The sequence below is a fragment of the Rutidosis leptorrhynchoides genome, chromosome 2 (assembly GCF_046630445.1).
Source record: "Rutidosis leptorrhynchoides isolate AG116_Rl617_1_P2 chromosome 2, CSIRO_AGI_Rlap_v1, whole genome shotgun sequence".
Taxonomy (NCBI): Eukaryota; Viridiplantae; Streptophyta; class Magnoliopsida; order Asterales; family Asteraceae; genus Rutidosis; species Rutidosis leptorrhynchoides.
The window spans coordinates 16,900,490-16,928,365 of NC_092334.1; the positions used below are offsets into that span (position 1 = coordinate 16,900,490).

Here is a 27,876-nt window from a genome sequence, read left to right on the forward strand (position 1 = left end):
GAGGACGTGCAACCAAAGAGAAATTTTCGATGAATCTACGATAGTACCCGGCGAGACCCAAAAATTGACGAATGTGAGTAGGAGTAGTAGGAGTCTCCCATTTACTAATGGCTTCGATTTTCGTGGGATCGACTTTAATACCTTGGTCACTTACAACATGACCAAGAAATTGAACTTCCTTTAACCAAAATTCACACTTGGAGAATTTGGCATAGAGTTGTTCTTGTCTTAAAAGTTCAAGCACAAGTCGGAGGTGTTCCTCGTGTTCTTCTTCATTTTTAGAATAGATCAATATGTCATCGATGAACACAATAACGAATTTATCGAGATACGGTTTGCACACGCGGTTCATAAGATCCATGAACACCGCCGGTGCGTTAGTGAGACCAAATGGCATGACGAGGAATTCATAACTACCATAGCGAGTCCGGAAAGCGGTTTTGGAGACATCTTCCCCCTTAACCCTTAATTGATGATAACCCGAGCGGAGATCGATTTTCGAATATACACAAGACCCTTGTAGTTGATCAAAGAGATCATCGATGCGAGGAAGAGGATATCGGTTCTTAACCGTCAATTTATTTAGTTCACGATAATCAATGCACATTCGTAGGGATCCGTCTTTCTTTTTAACGAATAAAATCGGAGCGCCCCAAGGTGAATGGCTAGGTTGGATAAAACCACGATCAAGTAGTTCTTGGATTTGACTTTGCAATTCTTGCATTTCGGATGGGGCGAGTCTATATGGTGCACGTGCTACGGGTGCGGCTCCCGGAATAAGATCGATTTGGAATTCAACCGGTCGATGAGGTGGAAGACCCGGAAATTCGTCGGGAAATACATCGGAAAAGTCACTAACAATTGGCACATCATCGATATGCTTCTCATCGGACTCGACTTTCTTAACGTGGGCAAGGATCGCAAAACAACCCTTACGGAGCAGTTTTCTAACTTTAAGGCACGAAACGAGGTTGAGTCTGGTGCAACTCTTATCGCCATAAACAATCAAAGGTTCACCATTTTCGATAGGAATTCGGATTGCGTTAAGATCACAAAGGATGTGAGATTTCGTTTTGACTAACCAATTCATACCGATTATTACATCAAAGCTTCCTAGTTCCATGGGTATCAAGTCAATTTCAAATTCCCTACCCAAAATGTTTAACGTACACCCCCGGTAATATGTGTCAGCACTTAATAGTTTCCCGTTAGCCACTTCAATGGTATAAGTGGTATCTAATGGAAGAGGTGGAGTGCTAAAAGAATGAGTCAAAGTCTTGGATGCAAAGCATTTATCTGCACCCGAATCGAATAAGCAAGAGACATAAGAATTGTTGAGAAGAAACGTACCCGTGACTAGTTCAGTGTCATCCCGGGCTTCCTCGGTGTTGATGTTGAAAGCTCGGCCGCGCGTATTGGGGTTATCTTTCTTCTTTGGGCATGCATTTCTATAATGACCCGTTTGGCCACATTCGTAACAAGTGCCCGTCTTTGGTGCATTGGGCCACTTTCGAGCGACGGGAGTGGCACTTTTACAATCGTTGGCCTTATGACCAATTCCTTGGCACCGATGGCAAATTAGCTTACTACATTCGCCAAAATGATGTTTGTTGCATTTGTTGCAAAAAGGTAGATTCCCAGCATAACCCTTCTTGCCGTCGAAAGTGAAAGATTTCTTGGCAAAGTTGTTGTTGCTTGATTGGGAGGGTTCCCACTTTCTTTTGTTGCCGCCCGATTTATCCTCGGCCTTAGGTGCCGGAACTACGATTTCGTCAACCGTTTCAATTAGTTGGCGAGCCATGTTCATAGCGGCTTGATGAGTAGTGGGTTTGGATGACATCACCCCTTGTTTGATGCTTTTTGGAAGACCGAGCATGTAGAGCTCAATCCTTTGAGATTCGGGGTTAACAAGATTAGGACACATCAAGGATAGTTCGGCGAAGCGTTGATTATAAGCTTTAAGATCGTTTCCGACCGCTTTCAAAGCTCTTAGTTCTTCCTCAAGCTTTCGGGTTTCTTCGCGCGGAAAATATTCAACAATCATCTTTTCCTTTAGATCGGCCCAAGAGAGGGCATGAGCCTCATCGGTACCCACCGATTGAACATAGGTGTTCCACCATGTTAGAGCAATTCCGGAGAAAGTGTGAGTGGAGTATTTGACCTTGTCTTGGTCCCGACAACTGCTTATGCTAAAGACGGCTTCCGTTTGCTCAAACCATCGGGTGAGCACGACCGGTCCCCCGGTTCCATCAAAAGTGTGAGGTTTGCACCCCATGAAAGCTTTATAGGAGCATCCCTCGTTTGAGTTTCCGGCTCCATTGTTGTTGTTGTTGTTGTTGTTGTTGTTGTTGTGGTTGTTATTATTATTGTTGTTGGATGAGTGACCGGCCATGGCCGCATCTACGGCGGTGGCTATCATCCGTTCGAGAGCTTGTTCGGGAGTTTCATTGCGGCGTACACGACGAGGAGCCATTGTTCCTTTAAGACACAAGAATATCATTGATTAGTATTCTCAATAATACTAACCGTGATATAGAATAAAGATAAAGAGAAGTTTTTCCTCGACTCGCCTTAAATTCTTTATGTCAAAATGTCGGAACGTTCATATGAGTCACCGTAATATAATCCCGGAAATTATATTACCCTGATTCATATGTGCATTCGACATCATTTCATATAGTCAAGGTGGCGCGTCAATCAAATTAAACAACGTGAGATTAAGATGAACTAAGAGTAGATATGAGTAGAAGCGTTCGAGTATAAATGCACAAGTAGTCAAGTAATTCCTACTTCAAGTCTATATGCCGGTTGTAGTCTAGACTCACCAATGTACCCTATGACTCGGGGTTGACACTAATGAACTCTAAATCCCTACAACCAACGCTCTGATACCATCTGTAGCGACCCGACCAAATCATGTTTGACGGCGCCGTCTACTTAGGTCCCGTTACGTGGTCATAAGTCTTTAAGACAAAGTTTGACCAAAATATGTCGCCTTCATTTCAAAATAAAGATTGTTCCCAAAGTTTACAAGAATTGTTCAACCAATAGTTAAGTTACAACGTTATAATACGAATGAAATCTAGGCGACACGGTTTAAAGTAAAGCCAAAAGACGCTCCATGAAATGCACATATACTCGACATCCAATGCAAGTATCAAATAATGAGCGGAAGCATATATCATGTATCGTTCAAGGACCTGAGAAAAACATAGAAATCTGTCAACGAAAACGTTGGTGAAATCATAGGTTTAAGTAAGTAAGTACAAGTGAACCACAAGATTTGCATCAATGAAGTAATAGTAATACATTCCAAAAGTTTGTTTCACGAGCACCCAATTATCAAAGCTTAACATTCCTTCCATTGTATACCCCATCACTTAGTGCTAGAACAAACACTGATTCTCGAAAATATATTTCATCCGTAGACGGTAGCGAACCGTCAAAGATGAGGGTTGTCAACCCATATGGCCATATAACATAAGTTCTCGCTTACACCCGGCAAGTGTAACTAATGATAATCGAATTGAGGATTTTTGTTCTAAACTCGTATGTAGAATGTTTGTTTTCCTGTACTTGTGTTCACTTAGTTCAAAAGAATCGTTTATGTTTTCTCATCCCAAATATAAGTTCAAAAAGAGTAAAAGTGGGACTATGATCTCACCTTGAGTGCACGAGTAGTAAAGTACTTCAACAAGTAAACGTGTGCAAAGAACAATGCTAGTCTTGACCTAAACAATAGGTTTGTATCAATAACGGTAAACACGATAGGTCAAAGATGTTCAATTAGTCCTATGGCTCGTTACGACTCGATTATTTAGCATGTGAAATCAAATTGTCAAGTTTCATGCAAGATACAAGTATATAAACAAGTTAGGAAGGTTGCAAAATCATTTGGTTAAGTTTGACAAAAAGTCAAACTTTGGTCGGTCAAAGTCAACGAAAAAGTCAACACGTTCGGGTCGTGTCCCGAACTATTTTTCTGAGGTTTTTAATCATGTATGAGCATGCTAGGACAAGTTACATGTGAATCGGAGGTGCGTAGCATAGCAAACTTTATTCGAAATTTGACCAAGTTGGACAGACCCAATCGGCGCGCCGCGCGGGTATATGGCGCGCCGCGCGGGTACCTGTGCAGAGAATTCTGGCAGTTTTTAAGTTTTATGCACGAACCCAACTTCAAACAATCACCATTTATGATCCGCAAACAATCAAGACAAGTATCTTATACCGTTGGGAAGGTAATTTGACGAGGAAAACAACTAAACACATTTCATCAATCAATCTACCTATCACAACAACCAAAACCGCATCTAATGCTTAACATTAACCGCATACAAGTTCATAAATGCAATTCAATGATTCGGGCAACCAATTTACATGAATGATATGCCATTTCGAAGGTAATCAAGCATACAATCCAACTAAACACTTACCAATAATAATCCATGGCATTCAATGCATCAAAAGTCCATTTCAAGTTCATCAAACCCTAACCCAAATTCACCAAAATCAATAATCAAGTTCATGAAGTTTTCTAAGGCAACATACACATCAAATTGAAGCTAGTGATGCTAGTAACACAATTAAAACATCAACTTTTAACATCTAACAACATATGATCATCCAAAATTCAAGAATAACACACCAAAATTCAAGTTCATGCTAGTTACACTAAAACAACGAGATCGAGCATATAAATCATATATTCATGTTAGACTTGAGCCATAGACACTAATTAACACTTTTATAAGTTAAAAACATCAAGAACACAAAATCTAGTGATTTTAGAAAGTTACCCAAATGAGATGAAGTTGGTACCAAAACGAAGAGGATGAAGAGAGGATCACGAATATGTAATTTATTTTGTTGTAAGCCTCCTAGATCGAATTTAGATGATGATTGAATGAATATGGTTTTGAGTGTGTGTGTTCTTGCTAGAGAGAAAGAGAGAGAGATGAAGATGAAATGAATGGGTGAAAGGGGTTTGACCCTTGACCTAGTCAAGGGTTTGATCCCTTGTCAAGTTTAGTCCCTCAACTTTCGTTCGGGTGCGGGAATTACCTAAACGAGATAATTTAAAACGCGTATCAACGGGAGATGTTATAAACATATAACGGACTTTATATTAGTATAACGGAAAAGTAAACGGAAAAAGACGGGATGTTACAGAGTATGCCTGCAGCAGACTCTCATACATATCCCTAAAAGACGGTAGTAGAGAAATCAGACTCATCATAAATCAAACTATATCAAGTAAAGTTGATTCCTCTTACTCAGACACACCATCGTGTTGTGGTGTGTAAGGTAGAGTGAACCATGAGACAATCCCACAATTCTTTAGGTGGTCCAAAAACTCTTGACTCATAAACTCACTTACTCCATCGGAGCGAAGTGCTTTAATGGTCTTTCCAAGCTGATTATCTACTTCATTTTGGAATACTTTTGAATGGTAAAATAGTTGTATGTTTATGTTTCAGCAAGTGAACATAATCATAGCTACTATACTCATCAGTAAATGTAATGAAGTAAAATTAACTAAATCTATACATTGTTCTTAAAGGGCTACATACAACAGTATGTATTAGTCCTAAAAGATCTTTAGCTCTTTTACCTAAATCGGAGAAAGAAGCATTTGTCATCTTTTCACATAAACATGACTCGCATACATCAAATGACTCAGAGCCAATTGATTCCAAAAGTCCATTAGACTGGAGTTTTGAAATGCATTGTTTGTTTATATGACTCATATGACAATGTCATAGATAGGTCTTATTCAAGTCTTGCTTGAAGACTTTGGCGATGTAGGTATACACAGAATTCTCATTTGAAATTACACTATGCATATCAATTTCAAAAATACCATCACGTGGATAGGTATTAAGATAAATATATTATCCTTAGAAACTGAAATATCTAAGTGTGTAAATGCAAGTTCAAAACTAGCATCTTTCAAACTATGTCGCTCGCAGTATTGAGAGCATAATGCTATTGTTCCAACAAAACAATAAGACCACTTAGAGAAGTAAGTTCAGAGGTACCAATAGCTTTAACAAAAGCTTGATCCCCCTTGCCTACTTGCAAATCCAGTGTGCCTTTCTTTAGTCTATTACTTCTTCTCATTCCCTTCATATTGTTACAGGTGTGAAGGCCACAACCAGTTAACAAAGATATAGGAATCACTAGAAGAAGTATATAACTATTTATGGAATATACCTGATTTGCTAGTCTCACCAGCGTTGCCTTTTCTCAGCTCATATTGGAATATAGGACAACTTCCTTCTCCAATTGCCAACCTTTCCACAATGGAAACATTCGGCGTCTTTTGTTGGGCTTTCCTTCTTGGAAGGTGGAATATTTTTCCTAGCAAATGATTTGTCATTTTCCTTCCACAAAATATTCGGCTTATTCTTTTTCACCCTTCAATCATATTTCTTCCTGATCATCGAACAACATCCGATAGAAATTTTGCTGAGCAGCAGCAACTGCCACAACAGGAAGTATGAATAAGGGTTCTAAATTTTGTTCAACTTCCATGTATGCTTGAGAACAATTCTCAGGTTGCAGTGTCAGTCTAGGAAGTTTGAACATTGAGTTTATCCTTCTCCAACAAAGAAGGAAGTGTGTTTTGGTTTACGTCTTGATTATTTGACATCTACAATAGATATAAGATTCAATTTAGTATTTTCGATATTGAGCTTTAATAAATTAACTACCCAAGTTTTTATAATATTATAAAAAAAAACAATTAATTTACGAAAGCCTAAGATCCACATAGAGGTTCCATAGCCACATCTGTTGATCAGCTAGCAGTTATGGAGTCTATTGGTAGGTAACGGGTACCAATTGCATTACAAGTGCAACTCTTAGATCTTTATGAGACCTTGAGATATGTGTAGTTCAACAAACCACTATTATCTACTAACATGTTTGTCTCATCCTTGCCTCGAACTCAGGTCTCACCGTGAATACGATTAAGTCGTCCAATTTGAAAACAGTGGAAATTCACGCTAGTCTCACTAGATCGAAAAATCCACCTCGTGGCTATAATTCAGCCTAGTCTCACTAGATCAGAAAAATAACGAGGAGTGTTTGCAAGCTCATTGGATGGCATGACTTAAATTTGACGGGTATTTTGTAAAAAGTTCGTGTCAACGAATAATGCATGCACACAAGATTCGCTACACTACTAGTTAAAAAAACATTTTAACCAATTGTATATGTCGATTATGTTTGTGATCTAATTTGTTATTTAATTTATAGGATATAAAAATAACAAATACACAAACGTGTATCGTTTTAAAACAGTTTTAAAAGATGTCGTCCATATATTTTATTTGACTTTCAAAATCATATATCATTAAACTCGTTAGAGTTTAACTTATTTTAAAATCATCAATTTTAATCTTTGAAACTCGTTTAGAGTTTTAGTTAATGTTTTCATCAAAAAACATATATATATAATTTGAGTCTCAAAATTATTTAACTTTAAACTCGTTAGAATTTAACCTTTTAAAATCATCAATTTTAATATTTGAAACTCGTTACCGGTTTTATTTAATGTTTTCATCAAAAACATTTAGCATATATTATAATCAACCATTAAATATAAATGCGTAAAATAAAACACAACCATGCATCACACACACATAGCCTAGCCCAAAAAATCCTATGCTTAATCCCATGAGCCGACATGGGATCAAGAGGTCAAACTAAGGGTAATATCGTAGCTCCCACTTAATTCAAGAATCAAGTGAAAACTTGACAAACGCCATCGTTGTCAACTTGACCTGTTCGCCATCTTCTAAGTCAAACTTCGTGTTGCATCTTTATCTTCAATTTTCATCTTGTTACATTTATTTAAATTTGAAAATACAACTAAACTAGTACTTTTACAAATTAAAATAAACTGAAATACAATACTATGAAAATGAAAAATAAATACAATACAACTTTGGCTTCAAAATGGCCTTTCTAATAAAATAAATAATCAACATGATATAATATTGCCGTAATCAACAATCACAACAATCACATAGGTCGGGGCATTACGGGCTATGTATGCAATCACAATTTTAATAACTACATTATTAAAACCTATATATGGCTTGTCCATGGTTACAATGCATGTGTATAACCATGGAATATAACAATCAACAATTATAATAAATATTCAAGCCATAACAATTAAATCTACAATTTAAAATAGTGATATTCTTTCAATCATATTTGTGCGTCATGAGGTTAAGTCTAAATCAACCGCGTTGACTTTAAAAACCAAAAAGGTTTCGACTTTTACCAATTCACCACAAAGCTAAATTTAAAGAAAATCACGCGACAATTAAGATGGTGTAAAAGCGGCTCTGATACCACTGTTGGAAAATCGTGTGTACTTTTACCAAAACAGATTAACGCAGCGGATAGTTAAAATAATAATCTTTTATTATTTTATGAACAAAATTTAACAAGATTAAATTTTCACTTATTTAATGAAACATGCACATGATTAACGATCCCAAAAATCCAGTTACACCATAATAATTGTCAAGAATATAAATCATAAGATGAGTAAACGATATACCTTTCTTGAAGAAACTGATTGAAGGAGAGAAACCTTTCTTGAAGAACCTGATTGAAGGAGAGAAACCTACGATCAAAAATATGACCGTCTCTTTGGATAGTCCACACTACACTTCAAACAACGTCAATGGATGCTAGTCCAAACCCAAGTAATAATCAATCAACCTTTGATTAATATTATGAACCCAAAATATGTAATATGTGTTTTTCCTTTTAGTTCATCGAAAGCATTAGAATGATTCAAAAATTACTTCGTAATATGATACACATATATGAATATATAATATATCCCATTTGTTTGGTAGCATAAAGTAAATCAAAAGAAATCAAGATTCGTTTGTTTGATAGCAAAAAGCAAATCAAAAGAAATCAAGATCATTTTCAAATACAATGCTATATTTTAAAAAGTCGTATTTCTCAAATACTTTAGGGGTAGTTTATGAAACTTATAATTAATAATTTCAATCATGTCATTTTCATGTGAATAGTAAATTAATTAATTTCATTTCATTTACTATTCACATGAATAGTAAATGAATTAATTTCGATTTACTATTTTGTTACTTGAGTAATATATATACATCATATATATATTTTATTTGACGTCTCGGTGTATATGTGTGTGACCCCGAAGGCTCAAATGAGGTTGGTCATATAGTTATATGTTGTACCTTGCACATTAATCCTACATCACTTACGTGTGGTATATATATATCGATGGGTGGGTCTGTGTGAGTGGGTATATATATATATATATATATATATATATATATATATATATATATATATATATATATATATATATATATATATATTTTGTTTGTCTGTATGTCTACCTGAAATTAAATGGTTATGTGCACTATTTTATTCATGCTCTTTGCCCTACTGTTGTGCATTATTGCTATATGTGTCCCCTTTATGGTTACTGTGTATGGTTGCTTCTTGCTAGGCGCTCATTACTCGTACAGGTACGTATCATTTGCCCTCTCTATTTCGTTCTTATGAGCTCTTCGGGCCGGAGGTCCTTTAGGAAGCAATCTCTTTTGCGCTAGAGTAGAGGGATGGACGACCTTATCTAGGCGCGGGTTCTATACCCGCGGGTGGAGTAGTGACTTCCTTCTAATCTAGGGTACGAGGAATGATTGTCTACACTCACCTCCCTCATACCCCACTTTCGTTGGATTGGATATTGTTGTTGTTGTTGTATAACGTCACTTACGATGCCCTATGTCATTATATAATATGTGTTTGTAACATTCATATGCTTCTGTCTCATACAAACAACAATGAAGTAGGTGTGCCCATAGTCAACGAAAAATTTTGAGATACTAAAATATACCCCACTAGGCCACCGCCATGGATATCTACGTAAGGATAAAAATCTAAAATAATAAAGATTCCCGGTTGATTAAGTCATTTAGGAAAACTGGATGGAATATTTTGAAAGCAACATTGTGATTAGTTGATCAATCTCATTTTTTTAATCAAGAAATAATACATAAATACATAATACATTATACATTATACATTATGATAATTTATTAATGTTTGAATATCAAGAATGGGAAGAATACTACACTTCTGAATTCAAATTGTGCAATTTTCATAATTTATTTAGTAAAAATATATCATTGACAAATACTAAGACCATTAAATTAAATTATTTCATGAAATCCGTGTGCTAGACACGCGAGGGTAAAACAGTCCATATACCTTTTTACTCGTGTCTTCCATTTCAATCTCTCCATTGTTATTAACATTCCCATCACCATAACCATCCAGACATAGCTTGGATGGCCACCAACACTTTCAATGAAGGTGAAGTCACGGGTTCGATTTCCTTCAAGGCACTTCAAACGCTTGGGGCGAACTTAAGAGACCAATAGCCTAAGGATGCTTTACCTGGTAGCGGTGGAGGGTTGACTTGCCGTTTACCCTGGGTTTACCTGCTGCGGGGGGCCGATGTGCCCGTTAGTAGTAGGGTACCTCGTAAAAAAAAAAAAAAAAAACATTCCCATCACCACACCAGCTGCAGCCCCAATCCCCAAATTTAAAACCTGATCAAAACCCTAGAATTAATACTCCGTATCAAACCAAATTAAACAACAATAATGTCAAATAATAATTTGTCATCACCTGTGTTTCTCATGAAGGGTTAGAACACAAGCATATATGATTGTGAATTCAGATTCTTAATTTGCAAGATTTTCCTTCCTCCACTATGTTTTCCTTCTTTCATGTCGATTTGAAAATCAGACAATAAATCCTACACTAATTAACTGCGGAGTACTTCCTTATAGGTAAGCAGCTCTACACACTCTAATCAAATACGGAGTGTCATCCAACAATCAAATCATAAATCGATCGATCGGTCTATTTCCTGATTAGTGTTAATCAATTGTGTTACACTCCACTTACACAGAGGTGTCCTCGCACAGAAGTGTGCAGCTGAACAGACACAAATTATACTTCACTTTTATAAATAAAACCTATGTAATAAAACCGTAATAATTCATTTATATATATATATATATATATATATATATATATATATATATATATATATATATATATATATATATATATATTGGTAGGATCAAGAGGGAAGTAACCATTCGGGGGAAGCAAAAACTTTTTTTTTTTTCGTTTTTTGAAAAAACTTTGTTCACGAACATTATAGATGAGATGAAAATATGAACATTTAGTAGAGACACTTTGTGATAAATGTTTTTATTTTGGCGGAAAAACGCTCGAAGAAGTAATATATAACAATTATCGTGTTTTTCGAGCGTATTTTGAGGTTTTAACTATTGGGGTTTAGATATTAGGGTTTAGATATTAGGGTTTATAGGGTTTAGATATTAGGGTTTAGAAATTTAGGGTTTAGGGTTTAGATTTAGGGTTTAGATTTAGGATTTAGATTGAGTTTTTAACACGAACGGTTTAGAGTTTAGGGTTTAGGGTTTAGGGTTTGGTGTTTTGGGTTTATTCCATAAACCCAAAACACCAAACCCTAAACTCTAAATCGGGCTAAATTTTACTTCATAAAACATGGAAAAAAAACGTTCATATTCTTCACGAACAATATTATCTTGAATGTTATTTTTGTCGATCGTTTTCCCGCCTAAATAATAACATTCATCACGAAGTGTCTCTTCTAAATGTTCATATTTTCGTGTGATCTTGATGTCGGAAAAAAAAATTCAAAAAAAACGAATTTTTTTTTCTTCCCCCCGCTTCCCCCCGATTGGTTACTTCTCAATTGATCCTGCCCCTATATATATATATATATATATATATATATATATATATATATATATATATGTATGTATATGTATATATATAAAAGAAAAAGTTTTCGAGCCTCGTGGTTGAAAGTTATTTTAGGATATTTGTATCTATATATTATATCTATATATCTATATTATATATATTATTAAATTATTATATCGATTTATTTATATATTAAGAATTTATTGCACTTATACGTATACATATATATATATATATATATATATATATATATATATATATATATATATATATATATATATATATATATATATATATATATATATATATATATATATATTATGTTATTACTATATACGCCGTATAAAATAAAATATAAACTTACGTATTACAATCTTTAAAGGAAAAGGAATGTTCATGATCCGTTTTGTTTACTTTTGGTTATTATTTAATTAATTACTATTACTATATATATAGTAATTAATACAAATACACCAAACAAAACCTACCAAATTTTTTTAACGGATTTATCTTTATGTTCGTCGTGAGTTAGGTTCCATCGCCATCACCTTTTAACTCGAAATAATTTTACGAACAAAACGCAATAAATTTTATTCGAAACGGAGCTTAGATGCACTACCAAACAAAACATTTATTTTTAGCAATAAATATGGAAGTGATTTGAATTTACACTTTAAGTCCTTAAAATATTTTATGAACACAAAATATAACCATTATAATATTAATTATACATGACGACTCCCCCGAGTACCATTATTTTGCTGAAATAACTAACAACTTTTCTAAAATTAAACTCGCAGGTTATATATTTATATTAAAAAAGTAATTGTAAAATTATATAACTTATAGTTTACTACTGTTACGTTCCATGAAAGATTTTCAATGTACTCTAAATATTACGTAGTATATAATTTATATATTAAAAAGATATTAATGATGAGAAAGAAAACTGTAGAGATTAAGTTACTAATACCATCTAAAATCACTTTTAAAATTTATCAACACCACGGGTCTTAAACTCAAAAGAACTTTTGAAATTCGTCAACATCATGGGCTCTTAAACTCAAAACGATTTTTTTGAAAAAAGAAGTTGTATGCGTCATAAACTTTGTCAACATTGTTAAAATTTGCCAACACTACATGCTTTTACACTCAAAAGAACTTTTAAAATTCGTTAACATCACGAGCTCTTAAACTCAAAAGAAATTTTTAAAATTTGTGAACACCACGGGCTCTTAAACTCAAAAGAATTTTTAAAATTTGTCAATACCACGGGCTCTTAAATAATTCTTATATTTTTCCTATTTTTTTAGTAACGTTATTTACATAAACTGCAAATTACATTTTTGCACGGTTTCTTACACACCCGTGCAACGTACGGGCTCAAAAATCTAGTTTATATATATATATATATATATATATATATATATATATATATATATATATATATATATATATATAGTGATCTTAGCAGTCTATTATGTCACAACAAAACTTAATACTAATAGATTGACGTTGATGTATGGGGAGGTGAGATGTAGACAATCCTTTCGCAATCCGAGAATAAAAACACTATCATTTCTCCAATATCACATGAGTGATGTATGGTATTACAATTGATGATTTTGACATACGTTGTTGCTGACGACGCAATCGTAGCTTTCTTAATATCTATACCTTTGAGAAATCGATTTGAAAAATAGTCTCGTTTTACTAATTTCACGTATTTTAGAAATCGATTTGAAAAATAGTCTCGTATATGACATACGTTGTTACAATGATCTGTACTGAGATGGATTTGAGAAATTATTAAGTACAATTATTTGTTTATGCAGTATGTAATACGGAGTAACTGTTACGATTGTGTTTTCATAAGCTAAAGAAGCTAGTTTGGTGACAAATTTCGTTTAGTGATGAAAATATAAACTAGTTGAATTTGCTTGTAGAATAACCTTACATTTGCATCTACCTTATGAAATAAAAATATTAGTCCCTCTTCCGTTACAAGTGTTCATGTTTCTATCTTAATAGGTCTCATTTTAAATGTTCAATTTGTATTTTAACCAATCAAAAAAGATTATTTTAGAGAAAGAAAATTTATGATTGATGAAAAATGAAGTTAATAAGATTTTTTTAGACTACATGCAAAAAGGAAGTAAACACTTCTAATCTTTATCTTTAATATAATCATGTAGAGCTCTTCTCCAAAGAAGGTAAAATAGTGGATTTATAATTCTCCTGCATACTACAACACGTATGATCAAATAGCAAATTTATTTTTACACTCGCTTCTTCCATTTCAATTCCATTGTATCAACATAAACAACTCACCAACAAAACACCTACCCATCAAAGGGTATAATTGAAGTTTTAATGACTTTTGTTTCAAAAGCAAATAATTCATTATATGAACGGTGAATAATAACTACTACAGTTAAAGTTGACAATATATACAATGGATTCGATAGCTAAGAACAATGCAGTTTTATTCTCTAATTGATTCGGTATTTTAAATGATTTTCTAGTGTTATTTCTAATAAAAAACATTTAATTTGAGACATATATAAATTATGCCGTGAACTCTTTTCCTTTTATGACACATAGTAAGTATAAAAGACTAAAAATAATGCTAACTAACAAATTATGTTTAAATAAATGTTTAATTTAATTATTAAAAAAGTGGTCAATTCTTGGTAAATGTTGACCGTTTTTGTGAGTATATCATTTGCTTAAGAAATAAAAGAGAGGTTATATTCACAAACCCAGTTTTGATTCATACATATTTTTTACCATAAACTTATAATTATATCCTTAAGTATGTTTAGGGAGTTCTCTATTATTATAAGTAAAGGTGTAATGATAACTTAAGTGTGTATGTATAAAAAATGAGTGTCCGAAACATTTGCAGGCTCTGTAAACCAAAATATGTCGGAGATCGGGGCAAAGATATGGCAAGTGGTTGAGTGGACATGTGAATTTCTTATTTGGAAAAATCGCAACTCAAAGGTTTTTAAAAATAAGAGTTTATGTGTTCCTTCGTTGGTAAATGAGATCCAAATACTAAGCTTCGATTGGATTTCAAAGAGATTAAAAGGCCCGAAAATCGATTGGTGCTCATGGCTATCGAATCCACATCATTATCTTTCCATCGCTTAGGCGTGTTTGCTATCTCAGCATTCTAGATTGTTCCATTGTTTTCGAGTCTGTAAGAATGTATATGTGATGTAATGGGTTATGGGTTGTTTTTGCAACCTGTTTGTACTTTTGTTTCATTAATAAAAATCATCTTATTGCTGTTCAAAAAAATAAAATAAAAAATGAGTGTCTGATTATCAACTTTCAAGAAATAAGAATGACACTTTTAAAATGATTGGTTTTTATTTTTTATTTTTTGATAAAATTTGGCTGTTACTTTGTGAAATTTATACCCCCGCTACAATTAGAGGACTCTTAACGGTTCGTCGGTGAACTGTCGTTGGAGCCCGCCGTTCAACGGAGGCGATATTAGCATTTCGTCATGGATCCGCCAGTCAACGACCGCCATTCATTTTTTCATGCGATGATATAATGAAGCACGGAAGTTTTGAACGTTAACGGCTATTTTTTTTTGATTTTTCTAAACTAGCCGTTTGGCTATTTTTTTTTTATTTTTTTTTCACCTCCCACCTCATTATATACACTCAGTTTAATCATATTTCAACACTCAAACTCTTCAAACTTCAACAATCAATTTCATCAAATTTCAACACTCAAACTTCACACTCTCAAACATGTCTTCAAGCAAAAAAACTCAAAACCGAAAACCAAAACAACCAAAACAACCAAAACAAAAACAACTGGTATCACTAGAGTACATGGAAGATGAATGGAATACGGTACTTCAAATCACGCTTCATCAAACTCAACAAAACCTCCATCAACAATATGAAAGTCCAAGTTCAATGGGAGGCCCGTCTTCTACTCCAATAAGGGGACCCCCGTATGTGCCGAATCAATATCATCAACTCAACAATTGGGCCGTGAATCCTTTTTCCATACCACATTACCTTAACAATCCCCACTACCAAAGTCAACAATATAACGCACCTCAAACGCCTCAATTTGGAGAATTTATTTCGAGGTCCATCACTCCGCCGTCCACCAGGTCGAGCAAAGAGTCAAAGGAGTTCTACATCGTCGGATGCGGCATCTCGTTGTTCAACTGATGATGCTAGGGATGCGGTTTATAATTCATCAACCGCGACGCAAGAGACGATGAGGGCGATAAGAGAGGAGGCTGAGAAAAGGTCTAGAAAGTTGGAAGAGCAAGTCGACACTACTGTAATGTTGGAAAGTTTGAAGCTTCTTTCTCAACCGGTGTCTTCCGACATTCCACCCGAGCAGTACGAGTTGTTGATGCGAGCTAGGAGTGACATAGCGAGAAAGTACTCGAGCAAGTTCCCGCAGCGTGATTAGAGTTTATTGTTTTAATTTCAATGTATTGTACTCCGTGTGTTTTAATTTCAGTTTATTGTACTCCGTGTGTTTTTTAATAAAATAAAATGTTGTTTTTATTTTAAGTATTTATATGTTTTAAATTGTTGTAATTTTATATTTCGTATTTTTATTTGTATTTGTTTTTATAATAAATGCAATGTTTAATTTTTTTTTAAATAAGTAAAAAAAATTTCCACAGTGCGTCATGAATGTTAGCGTTTAGTCTTTGTATGTTATGGGATGAAGGACGAGAGATGTGCTGATGTGGCGCTGATGTGTCACCGTCATAGAGTGGTCTTACACGAAATGAAAAAGATAATACGAGAGTTGACGAAAGAAATTGCTTGCACACAACCACAACTTCAACTTCAATTTCAATTCCACTTTCTATCTAAATCTTATCGAACAAAAGCCCTAAATTTCCAATCCGTTCAAAACCTTCTTCTTTTCCGATCTTCAATCTCCTTCTCTCATGGCTTCTTCCTCAAGTTCAATCACTACTACAAATCCTAACAACAAATATGACGTGTTTCTAAGTTTTAGAGGTCAAGATACTCGATACTCGTTCACGGATCATCTATACGAAGCGTTAGTAACTGCAGGTATCAAAACATTCAGAAGCGACTTCGATTCAATTAACGAATTAGATTATCTGAATCCTGAAATTGAGAAAGTAATTACAGCATCTAGGGCTTCAATTGTTGTGATATCAAAAAATTATGCAAATTCGGTATCCTGTCTTGATGAACTTTTGCTAATTATGGAAAGAAGGAAGAAGTATTATCATATAGTTATACCAATATTTTATCATGTTGATCTGGTTGATGTTAGGAAACAGAAGAATAGTTTTCAGTTGAATGTTGATAGGTTAGGGTTTCAAAAAAATGTGAATTGGGCGGAGCGTAAGGTGGAACGGTGGAAGGCGGCACTTACTGATGTTGCTAATCTGAGTGCCATGATTCTTTCTGGGTAAGTATTTTTATTTTTTGATTGATGGATTGAGTAAAATGATATGAAAGTATGTTATTTGATTTAAGCATGTATGTAGGCTAATTGATATGATGATTATCAGTGTTAAATTGTTGAAATGCTAGAATTTGGGTGCCAAAATAGCATCTGAAATTCAAAATTTGACTGATAATCACATTGAATAGACGAAATACAGAAACATTACTTTTTTGTACCCTTTAATTGATGTAGAGCTAATATATACGACGATACCATTTTCAGTGATTGGTAGGTGTTGTGAATTTAACACATGTGAACAAAAAGAATATATTAAGTTAATTGGTATTTACAATGATTTTATGCGTGTCAATGACCGCCCTTAGGGATGTCGTTAGAAAGATTCTTTTAATATACATCAACATTAATGTGTGTTTTCTGAGCATGCTCATTTTGTCACTTACGTTTTTTCAGGCCTGAAACCAAATTTATAGCAGATATTGTTAACACAGTTGGTCATAAGCTACGTCTCAAATTAGTTTCTAGTCCACCACATCTAACTGGAATGGACGCTCGAGCAGAAGATATTAATTTATGGTTAAAAGATAAGCAAGATGCTGAAGTTCTTGCAATTTATGGCGTGGAAGGAAGCGGGAAGACAACACTTGCTAAATACATCTATGATTATAACTTGCGTAAGTTTCAAAGCACCAGTTTTATTGAAGACATTGGAAAGATCTGTGAACAATCCTACGGTTTGTGTGCATTACAAGAACAACTTCTTGCAGACATTTTGGGGGACAAGAAAAATGAACATGATGTTGTTTCATACAAAGTTCAGATTGAGAAGGCCTTACAAAAGAAAAAGGTGCTTATTGTTCTTGATGACATTGATAAAAAGGAGCACCTAGAAGCTTTACTTGGAATGGAAAAGATAAATATAGAAAGCAAAATTATTATAACAAGCAGGCTACCAACTATACAATCATGGTTTGTATATACATATCTTAGGTGTAAAGAGCACAAGCTCGAGTTACTGAATGAACATGAATCGTTAGAGCTTTTCAGTTGGTATGCCTTTGGATCCAAAACTCCCTTGGAAGGTTTCAAGGGTCTCGCGTTAAAAGCATCACAATATTGTTTAGGAAATCCATTGGCTCTTAAATTGTTGGGTTCTTTATTTGTTAATGCTAGAGACTCGCGAAAAAGAAACAACATGGACTATTGGATAAATGCATTGAATATATTAGAAAAAGAACCTGTTCCCAGAATACAAGGTATACTCAGAATGAGCTATGAGTACTTGCCATTTATGACTTACAGAGAGTTATTTTTGCATATTGCCTGTTTCTTTATTGGAGAGGATGAAGATTATGTGGTCAAGATATTGGAGCCTGATTACTGTGCAACAGCTGGAATTGTAACTCTAGTTAATCGATGCCTTCTTACCGTTTCACCAAACAAAAAGCTGATGATGCATGGATTGTTTATAGAGATGGCAAGAATGATGGTGTTTCAAGAATCACCCTCAAATCCTGCAAAACGTAGTAGAGTCTGGTCCAATGAGGACTCTTACACTCTATTAAAACTAGGAAAGGTAATATATCACTTATTATAAGTTGCAAATTTTGTAGGTATGTGTAAAAACAGGTACTCTTATGTAGGTAGTTACGGTTCAGGTTGATTGATCTGGAAAATTTCTTGCCCATCGTGTTAAAATGTTTATAAATAGTTAATGCATCAAAACTGTTATATAAATATCTGTCTTGTTAGAATGAAAAACAACCAAAATGGGCCCATTAATAAGTGAGCGGGTCGAAATTGCACCCATATTATATATGTTACTTCCAATGTATTAGAACTAACATTGTCTTGTTTTTCTTTTTTAGGGTTCTGAAACTATAGAAGGTCTAGCACTTGACATGCGAATGGTGAGGGAAGAGGAGAATATCATGGTAATTGCCGGAACAACTGAAATTAGTGCCTTATATCAAATAAAAACTCGATAATTTTCAATAATTTTATCATAACTCTATTTTATTACACATACCAAGTAATTTACGTTTCTCTAAATCTGTAGAAAGAAGCCTTTGATGCAGATTCACTTGCAAATATGGATAACCTAAAGTTGCTCCAGCTCAACTATGTTGAATTCTTTGGATCCTATGACGATTTTCCGGAAGATTTAAGATGGCTTTGCTGGCATGGATTTCATCTAGAAACTCTACCCTCTGAGATATTTTTGGGGAATTTGGTAGCAATCGACATGAGTTATAGCAAGCTGAGGCTATTCGAACCTCCCATGGTTGGTTTTTACTTTTAGTTACGTCCTTTTTCCAATTGCTTTTAAGTTCTAAGTTCTAAGTTATGTGGAATGCTATGTAATCACTATTATTATTTTCAACTTTTTAAACAGGTTATTAGACAACTGAAGATACTGAACTTCAAAGACTCCCACAGTTTAGCAGAAATTCATAATATCTCTCGTCTTCCTAATCTTGAGACTTTGATTCTTTGGAACTGTTATAGTTTGGTTCGTGTTTCTGAAACCATTGGAGAACTTAAGAAACTTTCTCAATTAAATATGACAGGATGCGAACACCTGTTAAAAGCCTCAGATTTTGGTCAACAGCCACTCATTTCATTTCCACATTCATTAGAAAGGCTCTTGCTAAGAAACTGCAATCTTGAGCGCACCAATTATCTCTTGAGTTTGCATGATCAATCATTATTGCAGTATTTGAATCTAGGCAATAGTCTATTTGAAAATCTACCCGATTACAATCATCTAAATAATCTTCGTGTACTTGACTTAAGCTTTTGCTTGAAACTCAAGTGCATTGAGTGTCTCCCAAGTACATTAGAAGAGTTGTTTATTACTTGTTGTAAGTCATTGGAGAAAGTAACTTTTCAATCACATCGGTTCACATTGCAAGAGATCGATTACGAAGGTTGCACTAATCTCTTGGAAATTGAAGGTCTATTAAAATTGGTACCGATTGTGAAAATTGATGAAATAGATTTAGGACATATGAGATGGCTTAAACGATATCAACATTACGAGATGCACCTGATTGGTGATAATCAGCTCACAGTAGGCCGAAGTTGCTATATCCAGGTTCTTTCTTCTTATCTTAAAACACACGCACGAGTACAATGAGAAACACCTGTCACTTGGTCATATTCATTTGCATGACATATGATGCAATAATTGTGTCAAGATCTGACCCATTACATGGGTTACTGAATACAAATTGGGCTTTCTTATTTTGAAAACTATAAATATAAAATTGACGTTCGGTTAATTTCAGATTAGATATTCGTAATGAAACGCAGTTTGTTCTCAGTTCTGGTTCCGGACACAGGCGAAACTACATAGGGGCAGAGGGGGGCACCTGCCCCCAGTGGATTTAAAATTTTTAATGCAAAACTTTTAGATTTTTTTATTTTGCCATTGGTGGATCTTTTCTTTTTTTGCCCAAAAGTCTCCATATTTTGCCCCCAAAACCTTCAAATTTTGCCCAAAAACCTCCATATTTTTGCCCAAAAGCCTCCACATTTTGCCAAAAAAAAGTTACTACGCTTTAAATTATTCTTTTGCCCCCGGTGGAAAAAATTTCTGGTTCCGCCACTGGTTTCGGAGCTGTTTGAAACAAACCAACGAGCTGTATATAAATACCACTACTAAATTGACGACAAAATGAACTTGACTACTTCAGTTTTTCAGTGTTGTTGTACAGTTAAAATGATTGACTTCTATTTTTTTACTGATCACTGACTTCTGTTACTTGTGTAACACAGATGCTATACGAATTTGGAATAACGAGCACATTTCTGCCAGACATAAATGATCCGAACCTAAGTTATGAGTACATGTCACATTCTTCATCCTTATCCTTTAACGTGCCTTCACATGCCAAGAATCAAATGCTCAAAGGATTAAATATCATGTTTAAATATACATTATCCAGTGACGAGAAACATGTGATGCCGGTATTCGCTAAAATCAGTAACATAACCACGGGCTGTGATTGGATTTACAACCCTACGGTCTTTGGCAAACCTGGATTTGATGAAGTTGCTATTTGGTTAAGCTATTGGACAATTGAAAAGTTAGTCGATGTTGGCGATAATGTCAATGTGTGTATTGTTGTGGAGAATGGATCGGAGGTACACGAATGTGGTGTCAGCATTGTGTATGCTGACGAGGATAAGATGGAGGACACCTGGCAAAATATTACACGAAGGGATGATCTCTCTGCGTTTAAGCTGAGTCCAGAAACGTATTATCTCTCTCGCCGTGATTTCTTCAAGTCAATAGAGTTTGATGGACCAATTCCCAGTTGGTTTAGGAATTCATTTGGTAATAAAGTTGACTATACAGGTAAGATTATTATTTTATTTTTTATTTTCTAAAGATTTTTTGTAGTGTTATTAAATTGATATTCTGCTTCACATAAAGTTATTCATTTGTATTTAACAGAGATACAAGGATGGAGAAAAACCGGTCCATCTCGGAAGGATCCGCCATAATTTTCAGATCTGGGAACATCTATAAGAGAGATATCCATGGTCCTAAACAGGTATTAATATGTGATAGATGTATATCATGTATGTACATGCGTAGTAGTAGAGTTTTTTGTAGTGTTGACAGTTTATTTTCTCATGGGTTTCAGTAACTTGTAGACGTGTTATTTTGACATTCTTGATATGTGTAGTTTATAAAGGCATTAGGTGTAATACCACAAATGGTAGCTAACTTTAGACATCATGTTTCTTAACAGATTTTCGTCACTACCGATTTGCAGCCATCAAGACCCAAAGATCCTAGAATTTTACAAGACAGATAATGGTTGCTGTTGGCCTCCCAATGTTTATTTTTTATCTCCTCGATTTAGCTTTACAGTTCTAAGAATCTTCAAGAAGATATAATGTTATTACGTTCCTGAATCGATGAATAGTGGAAGAGTGTAAAAGTTGAAGACAACATTCTGTTAATGAGCAAAGGGTACCAAGTAATCGTGTAAGTGTCCTGTTGGAGCTCTGTTTGAGTAGTATGATAGTCATAAGCTTCAGCTTTTCATACCCCTATAACATATCTTTGATTTCAACTAGTAATGCTTAATTTCACATGGTATGCAAATTCTGTACCGTGGTCTTTACAAGTCATGTTATTGTACCAAGTAGCATATTTGCATCCACATTGTAGTAGTAAAAATACTATTGAAAGCAACTTTGCTCGAGATCAACTTCAGTCGTAAACACTGGCTGTTTACTTCTATTTGAATTGATTGTTGTTTGCACATGACTCTGTTTGTTAAGGGCCTCCTTTCTCTGTCTTCTATAAATTTTCATTTTTTTTTTCTTCATATTGACAGGTTAAGTGAAAAAGAAAACAATTCTGTGGCTTGAACTTTACACCGGTCCTTTGAATTAAATTTGAACCTTTCCTTGGTTTTCTGAAGTGCTTGAATCTTTGCTTTTAATATTTTCATATTCATTATTATTATTATTATTATTATTATGTATTTAGCTCAAATAGTTACTTACTCTTTTACTGTATAAAGTATACTATAAATTATACAACATAGATATTGTTTATTGATCTTTCAGTACTTCATGTATGTATGAATATATTTCCTAAAAGTTTATAAACTTGTAAATAATTAGTCAACAACACACTTATAATACAAGAACCGTTATCGTTTGTTTGTATTTGTATTTATATTTATATATTTACAGAATAATTTTTTCTGACAATCGTGGATTGTGGGGTCTCCTTTTAGATATTTAGAAATTTCGGTGGAAGTGAGTAGCATGAGTAGCAATTGACTGCTCTTAATAGTATTATAAAGAGACCAAGACCTTAATTCTCATCTCCCAATTTCCAAACTCATAGATCTATTTGAATGGCATCTAGTTCTTCCTCTCACATTATGGCTTCAGTTATTGAAACTGTTTACAGTTATGATGTATTTCTAAGCTTTAGAGGCGAAGATACTCGTCACTCTTTCACAGATCATCTTTACGATGCATTAACGCGAGCAGGAGTTCATACTTTCAGAGACAACGAAGAGGTCAAAAGAGGTGAAAAAATAAGCCATGAAATTGAACTAGCGATAAAAGGATCAAGGGCGTCAATAGTTGTATTATCAGCGAATTATGCAACTTCCACTTGGTGTCTTGATGAACTTTCGACGATCTTGGGTCAAAGGAAAGCGCGTGATCATTTTGTTCTACCCATTTTTTATCATGTCAATCCATCTGATGTTAAAAAGCAAGCAGTCGAAGTTAAAAATTGTTCAAGGTGGACTGTTGAGAATGTGAGGTTGTGGAAAGAGGTTCTTATGCAGGTTGTTGAATTGGCTGGCCTGGTTCTTGAGGGGTATAATACTTCTATTCTTTTATTTTATTTTAGGGCCGCTAGAAAATGTAGTGTAAGTGTCAAAATTTGTCAACTAAGGAACCTAATTGTCACTTTCTATACAATACTTTTGTTAAAAAGAAATATAGAAATTGGGGTCCATGTGACCTGCCAAACCACAAGTTTCCCTTGTTGCAATAAGAATAGTGACAGAGTCGATAATTGTGTCTCAAGTGAATGATTGTGCTAGTAAGACCAGTCCTATCCTGCGTCACTTACCATCCGTCAATCCACATGGCATTCTTGACGGAAACTAACGTGGCGTTAGTTATTGACGCATACAAGCGTTAGTCGAGAGTTTGACGATATGTGTTTGAGCGTGAGGTGAGATTTGGATTTAACCAATCATGATCAAGAAATATTTTATATTTATTATTTACATTTTTTTTTTTCACCCAATTTTCCATCAGATTTTACCACATCACCCTACAAATATTTGACACAAACCACATTTCACTTTTCGGCATTACCATGTCACAAACACATTTCACTTTTGTTGCAAAAAGTGCATAATCTGGCGTTGATATCACAGACACAGTTGGAAATGGTTTAAAAGTGGAGAGTGGTGAGCGAGTCAATCACAAGTCTCCATAAATTAAAATAATATTATTATTTCTAATATTAAAATACAAGTTCGTTTAAAAAAAGTTTAAAAAGCTCCATCGTGTGAGCGACGGATTTGGGTGACACGGGAGGTGCGTCTTAAAAATAGGTATTAATAACAATAATAAAATAATAATAATAGTAATAGTAATAGACGGTCAATGGAAAATTGAAAGGGCGGGTCCTCGAGGTTGATTGGTATGGTCCGTCTTGATTTTCTTCGGTTGCTTTCGTTCGTTGTATTTTCGTCTATTATTCGGTTTTTTGTTTGGTTAATATGTTTGTATTTTTCCGAGAATGTTAAGGAGGTTCGCTTATAGATAGTTTTTTTGTTTAGACGCGAGCCATCCCGTTTTCCCTTAGTCCTTTTGTATTTCCTGTTGAGAGAGTTTTCTTTTAGAAAACGACCTCGTTTCTATATGAGTATTCGTTTTTTTCGCAAAAAAAAGTAATAGTAATAAAAATAATAATAATAATAATAACAATAATAATAATATAATAATAATAATAATAATAATAATAATAATAATGTAATGCTTTTTATTTTTAATTTTAGTGTAATTTTATTAATTTTATTTTATTTTAGTGTAATGTTATTTATTTTAATTTTACCGAGTATTTTTATTTAAAAAAATAAAATAAGTATTTTGTGGAATTATATCATGGTTGAGAGTAATTTTGTCATGAGTTAGTCCTGGTGAAAAAGTGAGAGTAATTTTGTCATGAGTTAGTCCTCGTGAAAAAGTGATGATGTGACAATCGGTATGTCATGGTTGGGATTAGGAGTGGTCTAACGGTTGAAATCAAATATACTTACATAAATTTTGACCTTTTTTATATATGAAAAAAGTTAAGAAGTTAGATGAGATTTGATATGTTTTAGTAGCTTCAGTCACATCTAAACATATATTTGCATTTTAATACTGCTTTATGTTTGAAATTCTAATTACTATGTGATAGTTTTATAAGTTCAAGTTCATTAAAGAATCTCAAAATGTTATCTCATGAGCTTGTTCATTTTCGTTGTGTTTTGCAGGTCAGAAGCAGCCTTTTTGAGGAAAATTATTGATACCATTGACTGTAGACTAGATCGCAAATATGTTCACCTTCCACCGAATATAATAGGCATGGACACTCGATACGATGAGATCACCTCCTGGTTAAATCAACCCAATTATGAATTCTTAGCAATTTGTGGCATGGGTGGAAGTGGCAAGACAACATTGGCCAAGTATATCTTTAATTCTAGTTTGAAGTATTTTGAAAATGTGAGTTTTATAGAAGACATTGGTAGTAGGTGCAACGGAGCTAATGACTTGCTTAACTTACAAGAAAAGCTTCTCAAAGATATTTTAGGTGGAAAAGGGAGAGAAGTACATGGCGTTTCTCGAGGAACGTTTAAAATTCAGGAGGTTATGCAAAGAAAACGGACACTTGTTGTTCTTGATGACATTGTTGAGCGTAGCCAGATTTATGTATTACTTGGATCTGGGAAGATTAATGCACAAAGCAAGATTATAGTTACATCTAGGAATGATACAGATAATTGGTTTGATTCTTCATATAGGTGTCGAAAGTATCAAATGGAACTATTAAATTATAATGAATCATTGGAGCTTTTCAGTAGCCATGCATTTGGATCCAAAATTCCCATTTCGGGTTTTGAGCGCCTTGCATTCATGGCAGTACGTTATTGTGAAGGAAATCCACTGGCTCTTCAAGTCTTGGGATCATCTCTTTTTATGAACAATAACTTTCAATCTTGGATTAGTCACTTTAATTTACTGAAAAAAGAAATTGATTCTCGAATTCAAGATATACTCATAAGAAGCTACATGTCTCTGCCATTTGACTCTCAGAAGATGTTGTTTTTGCACATTGCTTGTTTCTATATTGGCAAAAACGTGGACAATGTGATAACCATATTGGAACGTGAGTACTCTGCAGCAATTGGGATCAAAACCTTAATCAACAGACATCTTGTTTCTGTTTCACCAGACAAAAAACTCATGATGCATCGATTCATTCAACAGATGGGGATAAACATAGTTCGTCATGGATTGACAACATTCCCCGAAAAGAGTAGAGTTTGGATTTGCAGTGAGTCTTATAGGACAATGAGCATAGGAAAGGTATGTTTAAGCTTTTAGTTTCATGCCTTTCTATTGTCACTTAATATTGACACCGTCATCTTCTTTCGTTCTAGGCTTCCAACATGATTGAAGCTATTGGCTGGATGTATAAGGTATACACTTCAATTCAACATTATGATGATTAAAATATACTCTAGTTAAAAACAGCATATACATTTCGTATATATGAAACAGGTATGCATTTGGATGTTATTGTGAAGGAATACCATTTTTATGCTTATAACTGTGGAAACAAATCTTCGAATTCTATAAGTTTGGAGAAATATATAAAGTTTGTCTACGCTGAAGGTTGTGGAGGCAAACTTGTTTTACCCACTTTTTAACGCAAGAGAAAGCTTATAGTTACAATTCTCTTCTTTTAATTAAGTCGGTGCAAATATTAACAAAATGTGTACACTTCAGGCGCCAGTGGATTTCCTTCCCAAAATGAGTAGCGAAAGTCTTGACAGTCATCTTTCACATCTTGTCATCTTCCATTAAGAAACGAACACAAATTTACCAACTTGGCCAACAATATTCAACACTCAGTCATTTTAATAACTACTCTGATTCTCATCATTTCAGGTGTTTGTGCTGAGAGTGAGTCTGAGTTTTGATCCAAAAATGAAGTCTAAGGTGATGAAGGCAGTAGCTGCGTTAAGCGGAATTGAGTCGTTTTCTATTGATATGGAAAAGGAGATGCTAACCATCTTAGGGGATGTAGACCCTGTCACAGTGGTTCATGCAGTAAGAAAGAAGTGTGGACATGTTGAGATCATAAGTGTTGGACCTCCAACCAATTGGGTGCAACCCAATCTCACATCGATTTAAGATAAATTTCATGACCAACAAATAAGCTGATAAAAAAGGTGATATGGCTTCAAACTTTCAATTTTAGTTTCTGCATAGCATATATATGTTTTTCTAACTTGAATGACTTGTTTGTTCATATGTGGAGCGATGATTTAGCTGAGTTGGTGGAAGAAATTTAAGGAGGAAGACTTTTGTGTATAGCAGTTGGAAGTCAGCTAAGTTAAGGGACTTGATCTGTCCTTTAGTGAAGATAAAGGACTAGAATGCTTATGTTGGAGATATACGTATTTTAGATAAAAGGATATCATTTTTCCTTCTTCCGCTTATATGTATTCGATTTTTGTATGTTATCATCTGCTATCTACTCTCTTATCTATAGACCGTTCTTGAGATTCTTGTATTCGCAGAAACTCATACTTTTGGTTGATTTTGTAAATGTTAGATTGGCTATTACATCATGTTTAGCCATCTTGTTCATTAGATATTTACCTTCCCGTGAGAAGTAGTTTTTGGATCTTATGTAATTTGAGTTTGATTGAATCAGTAGTTTATGATATTTGATATACAAATTTCTTCATGGTATTTGATACTCATTAAATTGATCGATCTTGAAGTCTCCAAATTGAGAAG

At 34.3% G+C, this 27,876-nt stretch overlaps 2 protein-coding genes across 4 annotated transcripts; both read left to right on the forward strand.

Annotated features, from left to right (window-relative positions):
• The first annotated feature begins 16,700 nt into the window (after positions 1-16,700).
• LOC139890601 (disease resistance protein RPV1-like) lies at positions 16,701-22,493 on the forward strand. 3 transcript variants are annotated; one of them, XR_011773401.1, is made up of 8 exons: positions 16,701-17,298; positions 17,749-18,871; positions 19,164-19,229; positions 19,355-19,579; positions 19,691-20,392; positions 21,076-21,658; positions 21,758-21,857; positions 22,059-22,493. XR_011773401.1 is itself a non-coding variant. In XM_071873486.1 (7 exons), the coding sequence occupies exons 1-7, from the start codon at positions 16,802-16,804 to the stop codon at positions 21,805-21,807; spliced, it is 3,246 nt and encodes a 1,081-aa protein (XP_071729587.1). In that variant the 5' UTR covers positions 16,701-16,801; the 3' UTR covers positions 21,808-22,043. The 3 variants fall into 3 exon arrangements, 1 of the variants encoding a protein (XP_071729587.1); XR_011773402.1 differs by having other exon boundaries at positions 22,181-22,493; XM_071873486.1 differs by lacking the exon at positions 22,059-22,493 and having other exon boundaries at positions 21,758-22,043.
• A 1,126-nt stretch (positions 22,494-23,619) lies between these two features.
• Positions 23,620-27,786, forward strand: LOC139894282 (disease resistance protein RUN1-like). The gene is made up of 3 exons (XM_071877501.1): positions 23,620-23,659; positions 25,338-26,433; positions 26,508-27,786. The coding sequence occupies exons 1-3, from the start codon at positions 23,622-23,624 to the stop codon at positions 26,577-26,579; spliced, it is 1,206 nt and encodes a 401-aa protein (XP_071733602.1). The 5' UTR covers positions 23,620-23,621; the 3' UTR covers positions 26,580-27,786.
• The last annotated feature ends 90 nt before the right edge of the window (positions 27,787-27,876 follow it).